This window comes from Ambystoma mexicanum, chromosome 5q (assembly GCF_040938575.1).
Source record: "Ambystoma mexicanum isolate Mex_15411 chromosome 5q, UKY_AmexF1_1, whole genome shotgun sequence".
NCBI lineage: Eukaryota > Metazoa > Chordata > Amphibia > Caudata > Ambystomatidae > Ambystoma > Ambystoma mexicanum.
The window spans coordinates 807,846,315-807,860,329 of record NC_090933.1 but is presented as its reverse complement, the minus strand read 5'-3'; the positions used below and the strand labels follow the sequence as shown (position 1 = coordinate 807,860,329).

The 14,015-nt window shown below is 44.4% G+C and overlaps 1 protein-coding gene across 1 annotated transcript in view; it reads right to left on the bottom strand.

The window, feature by feature from the left end:
• Positions 1–14,015, bottom strand: part of E2F5 (E2F transcription factor 5) — a 1,167,696-nt gene that overhangs the window by 285,797 nt on the left and 867,884 nt on the right. The window contains exon 7 of the mRNA XM_069621289.1: positions 6,833–7,030. Coding sequence (XP_069477390.1) covers positions 6,833–7,030 — 198 coding nt within the window. The remainder of the gene's footprint in view (positions 1–6,832; positions 7,031–14,015) is intronic.

Here is a 14,015-nt window from a genome sequence, read left to right as displayed (position 1 = left end):
AGTTAATCGTCCTCTATTGTCTTGTCCCTTTCTGTCTTGTCTGCTTGCACCCCTCCTCTGTCCTCCCCTAGTGCCCCCCCACCTTTCCCCTCCACCCCTCTTCCTCTCTCCTCTTACCCCACCTATTCGATGGAGCTCCATGTTTTTCCTATCTTTTCAAACTGCTTCTCTATAGACTATCCTGCTCTCCTCAATAAGTCTGGTAGGAAGAAGTTCAAAAAGGATATCCTGGTCTCCAACCCAGGCCACCCTATTGCTGACACCTATACCAGTGCTTCCTCCAGCGGACCCTCACCGACATCCTCTTTGCCGTTCCTTTGCCAGAACTATAGACATACTGTCTGTGCTCTCTCCTTTCTTTTCTTCTCCTATTAATGGTGGCACCCGGTGCGAGGCCCTCCTGCTCCCTTTTCACTCCTCTAAGATCATCATAAATGTTTACCTGAATGGCACGGTCTTGGTCCAAGGCACTCAGGCCAACCTTCTGCTCTTTGATAGACGCTTCCCGCACATCATCAATTTCCTTTCTTCTTCTATTGTCCCTTCTCTCGATTCTTCGGCTTCCTTGCCTCTCCCCTCTGACTTCTCCTTGGATACCTCGCACTCTCCTCCCTCTTACGCCCCCCTCTGGCTCCTTCTACACCTCCGCAGGGTGTACCTGAGATTTGTACCCCTCCCCAGAAGTCTTTCAAGGTTGGCAACCTTCTCCATATTGCCACTCAACTCTCACTCAGCTGTCAAACACTCCTCTGACATCTGCAGCCTCCTGGAAGAACTTGATCTTGATGTCCGTGGTCTCACCGAAGCATGGTCCACGGCCAGCTCTACAGTGGCTACTATCTATCGTCCACCTGGTCAGATCACCTCCTACCTCTGAGTGGCCGGACCCCTCCTCCTCCCTCGACCACTCAACTCCTTCTTGGAGACTATCATGCACCTGGATGCTTCCTGTCCCTCCTATGAACTCTTTCGCAACCTCTGCAACACTCTCTTTCTATTCTCCCCTCTGGACCTACTCACACCGCAGGGAACACTCTGGATGTTCTGATCTCCTCTTACCTCCCCTTCCCTATCCCCCTCACCACTCCTCTCTCCTGGAGTTATCACTTTCTCCTTTCCTCGCATCTCTCACATAAATACGTTTTTAAAGCTGCAGTTTTATTTCTATGTTTTCCGGGCTCCTCCAGCTAGTACTTATTTTTTGTAAAAAAAATAAATAGCACTTACCGAGATTCAGCTGCAGCTTTCCTGCTCTGGTCTCCGGTCCGCCTCCTCCGAGTCCCGGCACTAATGAAGGGAAAGCCACCCAGCGGTAGACTTTGTTTACTACAGCTGGCTGGCTTTTCCTTCATTAGTGCCGCAAAAGCAAAAGCCAGCACAGGAGGGCCTCCATTTCACAAAATGGCTGCGCCCCTGTGCTTGCTTTTTCGAATTTTGAGCTTGAATAGCTCAAAATTTTACATAGGAAGTTTTAAAACGGAGGATGCTAGTATTTTTTTTTATGTGCCCTATCTATTTTTGAAATAAAATTTTTTACTAGACCATCCCTTTAATCCTCACACTGAATCTGTTGGTTGTCTCCATGACCATCAGTCTGGCTTCAGAGCAGCCAGAAGCACGGAAACTGCTCTCCTGAATATCTGTGAAGACCTGCTCTCTAACCTTGGTTCTAATCTCCCCTCTGTCCTCATTTTACTCAATCTCTCCTCTGCATTTGACACGGTCAACCATGCCATCGCGCTCCATCATCTCTGTGATAACCTGGGTATCACCGATCAGGCCCTGGCCTGGCTGACCTCGTTCCTCTCTGATCGACCCTCCCAGCACCAACCTTTCCTCTATCTCACTCTCTACCTGTGGTGTTCCCCAGGGGTCTAACCGCTCGACCTGTCTGTTCAACCAATACCTGGCACCTCACGTCCACTGCATTGCCGCTCCCTGCTCCAACTTTCAGTGCTATGCGGATGACTCAGCTCGTTTTCAGGCTCCCCTCTGCACCCTCTTCCGCTTCTGTCACCTCTGTCTGCTATCCAGGAGTGGTGTGCCGCAAACAATCTCTGCCTTAATGCCAGTAAGACGGAGATTCCCCTCATCAGCACACCTGCACCATCCTTTCCTGTCACTCTCTGGCCGGCCTCCCTTGGCCCTCTTCCTCCTCCCACCTGTGAGGCTAAGAACCTTGGGGTCATCTTCGACTCCACACTCTCCTTTTCTCCTCACATCGGACGTCTCTAAGTCGTCAAATTACCAACTGCACCTCCTCAGGTATTCTTCCTATCCTCCTCTTCCCCCAGAAGCCCACTGTCCCTAGAGCTCTGATTTTCTCTAGGCTGGACTACTGCAACAGTCTCTTTCTAAATCGGTCTGCTTCTACTCTCCACCCTCTGCAGCTCATTCAGAACAGGACTGCAAGACTGGTCCTTGGCCTCAAGCGCAGGGATCGTACCTCTCTAGCACAGAAATCCCTGCATTTGCTCCCAGCGGCTAAAGGGATTAAGTTCAAGACCCTCTGAATTGTCCACAAGGCCTTCTGGGGCCTGGGTCCTCAATACCTCCAATTCTCTCTTCGTAAGTACCTTCCTACTCGAGCTCTTCGCACCTCCAACTCCCTCCGGGTCAGTCACTTCACCAAACAATGAGTTGGTGGTAATCTTTCTTCAGCTGGGGCCTCCCTGCCTCTAAAACTGGAGGAGAACCATCTCCGGTTCCGGAATCACCTCAAGACCTTCCTCTTTGCTTCTGCCTTCCCTCTTCCTCTCCCCTGCTGATTTCCTGTCTGATACTGCACTGGTCACCTGCCTACTCTCCGATTTCGGGTGATGGTCACTGCCCACCCAGTTGCACATCTGCACTGCCTCCCAGCAACCCTTACACTTGGATCTGTATCTGTAACCCTACAGTCCCCGTTCCTGCACATTTTGGACACCTGCTGCCACCTGGTGGCTGCACTTCTTGTTATTGTTTTATCCTATGTAAAGCACTGCTCCCTACTCTTTCCCCTGGCACTTTTACCCTCCCCCTTCCCTGCACTTGAGCAATCTCAATGTCACTTGGCCTAGTAAGATCGTTGTCTATGTCCTCCCTCTGTTCCCCCTGCCTTGCCTCATTGCGCCTTGAAACACTTTTGTATAGGCGTGTTACAAATGGCATATCACATCATAGTAAAAAACGGGGGTTTGGGCGGGGGAACCTGCTCGTAATAAAATTTTAAAAAGCACTGGATTTTTTTTCAGTGTCGGTAAAAATGTCATTTGTTATTTTATTTCCGTTCACACATGGAACCATGGAAACCATGCTTATGCCCTGCATTGACGGCACTTTCTTGGCACTTTCTTGGCCATCAATGCCATGTCATACTGGTGAATGGCACAGGAATGGGTGCTTTCTCCTGGAAGGGTTGTAAAATACAGGCACAGGCTGATATCAATCTCCAATTCTGAATAAACTTGGCCACACAACCCCTCTCTCCATAGACACAACAGCCACTAGGAGCCTGGCCTGTGGTAACAGATAGCTATCTGTTAGCTGACGTCCAAAGCCAACACAGCATATAGCAATAAGAGGGAACCCTGCAGGAGATTGTCCTAGTTTGGGGAAGCCCTCCTTCAACCCTTGGAAACTCTGCGAAATAAGGATGTTGACGAATAAGCAGCTCCAGCATCGGAACACCATGTACATGTTGATGACATAGTCGGTTTCATTGCAAACAGGTTACCACAGAGCAAACCATTTGCTTTTAGGCTGGCCTAAAAAAGCCTACAAAAAGCCTATTCATTCAATTTAGAATTAATGTTTTCTAAAAAGCATCTCTGGCGTTCCACCAATATAGAAGGTTAGCATTGCTAAAAAGACGAGCCACGCTCTGAGCCCAATCTGCGAGAATTGCTGTATCTCACATCCTTTTTGAAATCCAGGATCTTGCCAAGGGAATGTACCAGATCAAGTAGCTTGACCTGGCAAAATGGCTATGACTTGTGGATACACTTCTTAATATCCCTTTGACTTTTTAAAATAAAATTCAAGATACAGGTCTCCAACCTCCAAGTCATTGACGTTACTACCTTCCAGTATTCTGTGACTCATGGAGATTGGATCCGCTCAGGCGATTGTGGTTGAACACAATCATGGAACCAGCTCCTCCTCAACAGAAGTAGAATGTGCATCAGGGGGCACCAGTAGTCACCTGCATTTGGGATTTTGCTAATCTTCCTGAGAATGTGCATAAGAGGATTCACCAGATGCCAAAATGTTGATGAGAACGCCATCATGTCTGGAAGGTATCAAGCATGTAGCACGGACCTGTAAAGGCTTTCCTTGAGGCAGGATTCAGAGGTCAATCACCATAACTCTCACAACAGCGACTGCTATGAGCAGTTTAAAAGACGGACAACCTTACAAAAAGAACTTGCACTCATCTTTTGGGGGATGGGAGAAGAGGAAGGTCTCTTCAGGGTTTGTGGTCTTCCTTCACATTGGATCTCAAGGGATCCGCTGGGCTGAATGGGCCATCAGTTCGAGGATGTCTCTAACGAAGCTTAAGCTTACAAGACCCAGGACCAATATGGCGCAATTGTGCTTCTATGGAGTAAGCCCGTCTTCGACATGTTTGGTCAACTCAGCAACTGCGTGCCAAACCGCCATTATCAACTGACTTTCCAACGGAACTCTTAAAACTGATAGCTAAAGCACTGTCCATGCAGTCCTGAATGTCTTGAAAAGCAGTCACCCTTCCAAGAGGGCACCTATACTAAACCAAGTCAGAAGGTCTTCCTGCTCACCCTCCTAATTATCAGACAACTCTGCAGATCGGGACATGATGTGCAGCATTGCATATCTATATGCAAATTCCCCAGATAACCCCGACTGAGCAGCCTACATGAAACAGCGCTTGGGAGGAGGCCTGCCTAAGTAAAATATTGAAAACAGGGTAGACTTTCCCTGTCAGAAGGCCACTGTCAATTATTAATCACAAGAGGGGTGGGGGCGGTCAGGGGACGAAGCACACAGTCCTCACAATGAGGAGAATTGAATGCATCACAGTAATGCGCTATACCAAGTGTTTTCAACCGGTGATTGCTGCAAGGAAGAACTAACGCATGCAAGGCAAGAAGTCGGCCCTTACATGCACATTGGGCGTGCAAGGTGAGTCCTGCAGCCATGAGGGCACGCTGGCGAATTGCACCAGTCAGTGGAGGAAATGCTATCTGCCATTAGCCACAACTCCCATGGAGCAACAAACTATGAGCTGCCTATGTCCCCCTCAAATCAAAACTATGATATTAGTTTTCCTTGACATAAGCAATAACAAATAACCAATGTGTGCTACAGAGACACCAAACTATGTTAAATCACTATACTATCCTGTACTGAAGTAAACACCAAGTGCAGACAGAGAAAACATGAAAATCAAATAATAAGCAAATGCCAAGCAAACAAAAGCATCAGTCAAGCAAAGCCAGGGAAAAACGAACAGCTCTGTTGAAATTGCAGCAAATCAAGAAAGCTTTAAATATAGCATGCGATTTTAAAGTAGAGTCATGTTATGGCATATTGGACAGCTGAGGTTTAGAAAATATTATAAATTCAGAAAGAAATTCCAAAAAGGTCCCGAGTGTCACATGTGGTTCAGAATTAAGTAAAGAAAGTAACGCATGATACTCAACTCTATGCATTATCACAGATTTTACATGAAATCCAACAAAGCTTCTGACTTTTCTTTTAAACCACCAATTATTAAGAGCATGCCACATGCATTGTCAATAATTGTTCAGCAAAAAAAACCTGACGTTAGATGTTGCTCTGAGTGGCCCGAGGAGGTGTGGTAAAAAGGTTCCCCATTGAGAAGAGTAACACTACGAGGCTTTTACCTTAGAACAATGGTGAAAGTGAAAGCTATTTTAGTGGTGTTTTTTACTTGGAATAAATCAGAAGCACTTACAAAACTACTAAAAACATTAATGGCATAGGAGAGTTTCTTTTGATGGCAGAAGGGATGCATGAGACATGAAGGACCGAGCTACTAATAATCATGATTGGTACTGAAGTTATTGAATATAGACTAACATTGGTGGTCCATGTTCATAAGACTTAAAAAAACCCCTTTCATATATTAAAAGCAATAGTGCTTCAACCATCACAAGACCCATTTACCGACACCCAGTTACTTCCTGGTTACCATCACCTGGACATTGCAGGCAAAAGGTAATCTGGGATGTCCTACTTCTGATCATACGATCAGTAAAGTGCAGCATGTCTGAAGAAAGCCTTTTTTGGTAGAACCAATAGATTGTGAGATTTCAGATGTCCTTCTGGCAACAAGGCCAGAATAGAGTTTGCAAGAGGCCAACACATTTGCAAATCTTAGAGGGATTCTGCTGCATCTAACCACATTAAACATACAGAATAATTAGCCAATTCCTTGCGCAAGTAAACACTAAGGAGAAAGGTTGAACAATGCAGCATTTTTAAATGCGGTGAGTTGGAAGGCAAGATGAAAGAAAAAAAAATAAGTGAAACGGAGGATCTTATTCTGTCAAAGCTGCACTTCAGACCAAGTATAAGCTACAACCAAATATTAGAGCATTTTTAGATCAGAACATTAAATCTGTAGTGGAGCTCTATAAAAGTGGAAATTAAACCTTCCTGCCCTAGTTTGGAAATTTGCCACAAGCAGGAGTACGTACCGTATTTAAGGAGAACTTCTCAAAGCAGCAGACTATTGTAAGCACTATAAAAGCTGTATTAGTAACGGGTCATCACCATACAAATCTCAGTAAAATTCAAAGCAAATATACTTTTAAATGTCGTCCCGGAGAACAAAAACAGTTCTTACCTCCGGATTCATCAATTTTACCAACATCGAATGTGCTTGGCTTTAAAATGCTATTAACATCCAAGGCAATCGGAGAAGAATAGTTGCTTAAAGTTGTGCTTGCTTGTTTTTCATCTGCTGGCAGGCTGGGATATAGCTCTGGTCCAGGAATGTTAGAAGAGATGATTGTTGGAGTTGAATTCTTCTCTATGTTGCAGCCTATGTACAAATGAACAGAAACCTTAGCAACGAAAAAAAAACAGATTATGAAAAATGTGTGTCTACTAATGCTGACCCAGCATTATAGTTTTCAGTAATAGATGTTAACTATGTTTGCAACGCTGAACACATTACTTACCTGCAACTCCAACAATGCATGTCTGGCCACTGTCTAAAGTTTCACCACCAGTCAAGAGGAGGCTCACCTGTAAAGGTTCAGCATCAAACATCCAGGAGCCAAAGACCTTTTGCAGGCATTTACTATGCATGTTATATGTTTCAAAAACAGAGCACATTATCGAACTTTGCATACAAGACCAGATTGGGGGAATGAAACACTTTGGAGACGGGCGAGTGTCTGATCCTCTTCACTGTCAGATGTATGCAGATTGCAACTACCACAGTGATTGTGCTCCCACAGCGATGATCATGATGGCAAGTGGCAAGCAGCAGAGATCTTAGAATATACACATGTTGAAGAACTGCCCTAAAAGCCTGGCATCAGCCCTGAAAAGAAGACAATCAGTAGTGTGTTTTACATAGAACAACTTTAGCTAGCCTTGATAATTCATAGAAACGTTCCTGAGAAAAACAGCCGTGACTACTTTGACCAGCACTTGGTGTCCATCAGTCACAGGGTAATTTACTTTGCTTTTCCCATTAGGAAAACAACAGCTATACCTTGCCCACCAGCAAAATTGTATTAGGATGGTCAGTTGAAAATCTGTATTTCGTTTCAAATCCCTATAGACGATAAGCCCTGGGACAAGTACAGTTCCCTTACCAAGAGAGTTTCCCTGAATGCTGGATTACGTTTAATCCAGTTTAAAATTATTAACAGATTACACTACACCCCGGCCAAAATAGCCAAGATTATTCCAGATAGTCCAGGTAAATGTCCCCAATGCAAGGCGGATCATGCTGGTTCGTTCCACATGTACCGGAGTTGTCCGGTGGTGGCTGGGTTCTGGAGGGAGATGGCAGATATACTTGAAGAAATTACACAAATCCCCCCCCCCCCCCTGACATTAACCCCACAGAAATATTTATTCAGGGATATAGGCAAGTGCTCTGAAAAGATCAGAAGGCTGTTTAATGTTACGTGCGCAGTGGCCAAAAAATGTATTCTACAACAATGGAAGAATACTGCGCCACCCACTGTGAAGCAGTTCCTTCGGGAATTGACATATGTAAATGAGGCTGAAGAACAGTTTGTCCTCACCCGCTCATCGGCAAGCAGACCTAAAGATATATGGGGACCCTTCAGTATGTTTTTGTGCGATATGATTTCCGATGATGAAGCTATGTAAACTTACCACCCCGAGGAGATGTATGATATATGTACTGATTTTCTACCTTGTCATGTTTATTTCTATCTGCACAATGAAGTTGTAACTGTGTCTTGTATCTTCTGGACCACTAATAAAAAAAAAAGTGTTAAAAAAAAAAAGAAAATCTGTATTTCGCAAACTCTTCTGGCACACAGGATGGCCACAATATCTGTCACTATAAAGGGAGGTTTTAACAGAACGCATATTACAAAAATGTAAATCCAAGTAGAGTTATAGTTTCAATGGACAGGCTCACTTTGTGCCTTCCAACACCTTTATGGAACAGCAGATATAGTCATATTAATACAGAAAGGTTTTTCACGTGCACATAAGTCTATATTTATCTCAAAGAAGTGAAAGGTGAATTTTATGATGAATCTTATGTAAAACTTGCGTTATCTAGAAGTACTTTACTTGTCAGTATGAACTCTAGATTTGGCAAAAGTCTGCTTTTCTGTTTAGCAGGTCCAACACTACTGGAAAATCACCCCTGTAAACCTATAGCTGAAACCCGTACCATCAAACACTGTGAACGCACTTTTTTAGATGCATTGTATGTAACGCTTTCAATAGTTGCCAACATCACCATCGTTGACCACAAATCCCATGTTCTGAAGGAAGACCGACTGCTGTGCTGCTTTTTGTGGGGTCTGGGATGAGTTGTCCGAACTCCCCCAATCCTATGTAGGGAAAGCTTGCCATCAGGGACTGGGTTAGACCAGCTGCTACCAACCTGCTTTACAGAAGGTGGCTGAGGGATTCCGCCTGCAATGCCCCCAGAACAGTTCCTAGGAACTCTTACTGCAGGACCCCCAACAAAAATGTTCAAGAGGGAGACCAGCCGAGTGTATTACAAGAACCTTCCAAGGAGAAAGCGTAGGTTTGGTTGTATTACAATAGAAACGGACTTGAGACATATCGGATCACATTTTGAAAACTTTACCTTATTAGCTTAGTGTAGCCTCTGAGGTTAATGGCTCAGGAAGATTGGGTTTTGGAACCTTTGGCTGGCCCATTTTTTCTGACATTGCTTTATACGACAGTGTCTCGTGAGAAGAGACCAGGACTTATTAGTACAGGTTAAGAAATTTGCATTGAAATAGGAACTACTCAAGGACACTGACAAGGAAACCTATTTTACGTTAATATGTCCATGCACTGCCATTTAAGAGAAGCCATTTTAATGATAGTTTAAACCCTAGACTCTTCACAACACGTCTATTCACCCAATAGCAACTCAGGCAGCATTTTAGCAAGGTAGAGTCAGCATTTTAATTCCATACTGCTGTGCAGCATGTAGCTGCGGGCGGTATGCAAGACAATATTGTTTCTGGGTCCAGGACCACAGGGAATGTTGGAAAAGCCATTGCTTTTACTGCTCCTAAATTCGTAAACAAATCGACACATGTCACCGTTAGGTTTCATTATTTGTAGAATTGGGGCGGTGCATGGACTGCAGTAGATACATTGATCACTTGTCCTAGCAGTGATTCAATCAATAGATATTGTATTTTCTGTGTCGGCTTTTAGGAGATATTGTGGTGTTCATTGTAAATGCTTTGTGGGGTCAACTTAAGTATTTACCAATTCAGAATTTGTTATCAAAACCACTTCATTTGCATTGTGCGACCATCCTTCCCTTGGTACCTTTGACGAAATCACATTAAAATCTGTTTTCATAACTAGCTTTTTTTACCCATTCCCACTCGGCTTGTAACATTGCTAAGAACTTAATTCTCATGTTCACTATCTAAAAGCACTCCATTCGAGGTGCAGTAAATCATCCATCGTAGTTTACATAGCAAATCCCAACCAAATAAACTTGCACACACCCTGCTGTCACTCTTTGGGGCTGTTTGTTGTGCAGCTTGGACTTGCAGTGATGCTGAATGCATGCATATGGCATTGCAGTTCAAATTGGAAGGCCACACCACTTCAATAATGTCTTCTCCTTCCACATCTTTGCTCTCCTCATACGTGTCTGTAATTTTTCATTTTGGCTATAACAAGGTAATGTGAACCCGCTCTTTCTTCACTCCAATCCCCTTTTTCTGCTTTTCTCGTTTCTGTAGTTTCCCTTTCAGCTTATCATTGTCTGTGTCTTTTAAACCCATCATACTGGACTCAAACGCTTCTCCCAAACCAATTAAAGAAAACTACCCATTGGTTCTGTCATTATTTTCCCTTTCTTCAACCCCAACATCCATCGTAAATATAACATATTAAAAGTTTCCTTAATTCTAGGGTACTTTCCACAGGGAACTACCCACATTTATCTCCATATATGTTTACAGGTGTTTGGTTGGGAATCAATACATAGTAAGCTAATGTGCCCCAGTTTGGTGTACAAAGCTCTTTTGACTGCCCCTCTCTCATTTCCCTTTCCTCCGTTTTTTGCTAGAAATACAATTTTGCGCACCTTCCAGAATCCTGATCCAAACTGACAGCTCTACTCCTATGAATAAATCAGACCCTTTTAGAGGATGATTTTATATCCAAACTTCGGTACATTTTTCTTGATAAGGTTTCAATGCTGGATCCCACCCTTAGCTTCTTTCCTATATTTGGCTCCACCCTCAGTTCCCTTCCTGCTTTTTCAATATTCCATTGAGCATTTTCCATATTTTAACCCTCCTGGAAATGAACTCCTCCCATCTTCCTTCATGAGTCCATGCTGGCAGATTAAATTAAATAACAGGCTTTTGTGCAACCGAAGTAGAAGTAGGAAACCTCACAGGCAGCCCTCATTCAAAACACTTTGTAGAGTTTAGGTGCCTATAGAAGATTAAGGAGCAGCGGAACCACTTACCGCCTCATCTGTGCATGATAAATTGATGGCATGACTGTTGAAACCTGGTTAATGATCCCGCAAATCAAAGTTAGTCAACATTTATTTTCATACAGTTGTGCAGAAATGGACAGGTAAACAGAATATCCCCATACAACAAATGAGGGCCCTAAGCACACAAGCCAGAGTTTTTTTTATTATTGGATTTTACACAATGGGCATGATCTAGAAATGTAGCTAAGACACATTTATTTAGTTACAGTTACACTCAACCTCCTAAAGAACATTTTGTTCATAGGGTTTACAAAATGGGCATTATGCAGAGTGGTGGATGCGGCTCGCAGTGTGTGCAGGGTGCTGGGGTTCATAGTTACATCAGGTTACCTGGACATTTGATCGGATTACCGTTATATTAAGTACTGCTCTTGCAAAGCCTTTAATATCCGTCTCCATCTCATTCTGTGTATTCCACTGTTCATCCGTTCTAAGACAGAAATGTGAAAACTGCAGACCCAGGGGCTTCTAATTTTAAATTAGATACCAGTAAACAATGAAGTGTTCTTCAGAAACATATAGAAGCAAGTCTACCGTTAATCAAGCAGTACACTTTCCCTCCTCTCTTCAGTGTTATCCTCATCATTTTGCACAAATTTCAGGCCGTTCTGGTTTTAGGTGAATCTAATCTGTGCCTGCGGAGGTGAATCCCGACAGCGGTGGAAAATCAAGGGTATAACCTGAAAAGCTTGAAAGTAGCAAATCCGAAGCCTAAGCCTATGGAGAAAAGCCCAACATCATTTATAGGGTCACTCAGTAAATCCATGCATACTACACCGCTACACGAGCTAAAGAACCGTAACAGAAAAGGAGACTACATCTTCAATGAAGCAAGATTGCTGCCTTTAAAATGGAAAAAACGTGGTTTCCCTCCTTCTGACGTACCAGATCTTCTGATCCTGTTCCTTCACAGGATTCTCCCTTTTAGTAAACCCAGATACAGTACTCTGGTTCTCCTTCGCCTTCTTCTGTCTCCTATCACAAGGGATGAAAAATTAACACAGTCATTAGTTCCCTACGACCTTTAAACCCACCGACTCTCCTTACTCTTGTCCGAATTCTCCCCTGCTAGGTCCCCGGTCTCCTAGATCCAATGATGTGTCTGCTGGGCCTCCCACCATTGTTCCCAGCTGCTGCCGTGTATGAAGCCCACCCCCTTTCGATTCCGTGGAGTCCTGCACTCTCCTGTCTCCGGGTCCGCCACATGTTTCATCCGTGCAAATCCCCCCCCTCGGCATGCAGATCGGGCCAGTGCCAACACCAGCCTCCATTCCTCCCGTTCGGCACCATGACACCTGCACTGTCCCAGCTGCTGTCATCAGAGGTGTCCTCTCTGGATCCGGTCTTCCACCCGTCGGCATCATCCTGCAACTCTTTCACGGCCACATTTCCCCGCTAGGAGTTGACCGATTTGTGGCTTCTCCGATCTGCATGTCCCTGCCGGAAGTCAACCGCAGTGACCCCGGCCCCATGTCGGGAGTCGTCTTTGGTGCTGGAATGAAATATTAATTTGATGTCATCGGACACCAAGGAAATAGTCACTAGACTAAGAGTAAGAAGGGCCTGGAATATAGCTTTGCTCACAAAATCTATATAATACAAGAACGTTGGTTGACAGAACACAAGTATTGATGGTTATTCTGCCATTGAAAATGTATCTATAAAGACCCAAAGGGGGAACGGGGTCTTCCGTATTAGTGCAAAGAATTTTCTGCCACTCCAAAAAAAACGAAGGGAAAGCCTAGGATTGTCTACTCATTGCGGAAATTCTTATCGAAATGGGCAATGTTAAAACTAAACTGATAAACATATGACCCCCTTGACAGATTCCATTATAAACTATATACATGGAACTTTGATTGGCAGACTTTTAGATAAGAATGAGTTTGAGATATTGGTAGGTGATTTTTTTTCTAATATTTTTATTGTTTTTGGCATAACAAACATTGCAAATATACAATTGTTACATGCTTTTCACACTTGTCATGGCACTTAAGAGAAGACAAATGCAATTAGCCTGACAATCATAACAACTCATGGATTTTCTTCAAAAACCAAACCAATAATAACTGGAGGGGGGGTAAGGGAGGAGGAAGGGAGCCATGTACAGAGTAGGAACGGAAGACACAGTTGGCATATTATGAAACTATCGATATGACTGTGTGGGCTTAGGCTGGGTTCTTCCGGCAGGAGCCTCTGCCGGTCAGTGCCTCTAACCTACGCAGCCATCAGCGACTCGGTTGTGAGCAGGAGACTTTCGGAACCCCCGCAATTTGTTATGTACCTTTCTGTTCAGTCCTGGGTTTCCATCCATCGCAGCACCGGGGGTTGTCTTGCCATACCGGGGAATTGCTGCACATAGTCTAGGAAGGGGGCCCAGGTACGTTCGAATTTAGATCTGTTGCCTAATGGCAGTGAATTTCTCGGCTGCTACGATTTCCCAGCATTTAGACCACCACATTTGCGTAGATAGGCCCTCCGGGTTCTTCCATAGTCTGGCGATGGAGATTTTGGCGGCTGTTAGGAGGTGAGAGCAGAGATCCGCCGTGCAGCCCGTTAAGGGCACCCAACAACACTATTCCCGGGTCCCAGGGGATGGATAGCCCGGTGATTGTTTTGATTTGTTCCAGGGTGTTCTTCCAGAATTGCGACACTTTCGGGCAAGTCCAAAAAAGGTGGCACAGGGTCGGGATGGCCGAGTTGCACTTATTTAGGAATTCGGGGGTGCGGTACCACCTATAGCAGACTTTGAATGCCCCTTTATTTGTCACGCATTTTGAGCTTTTTTGCGCTCAGGTCCAGATGTGGTACC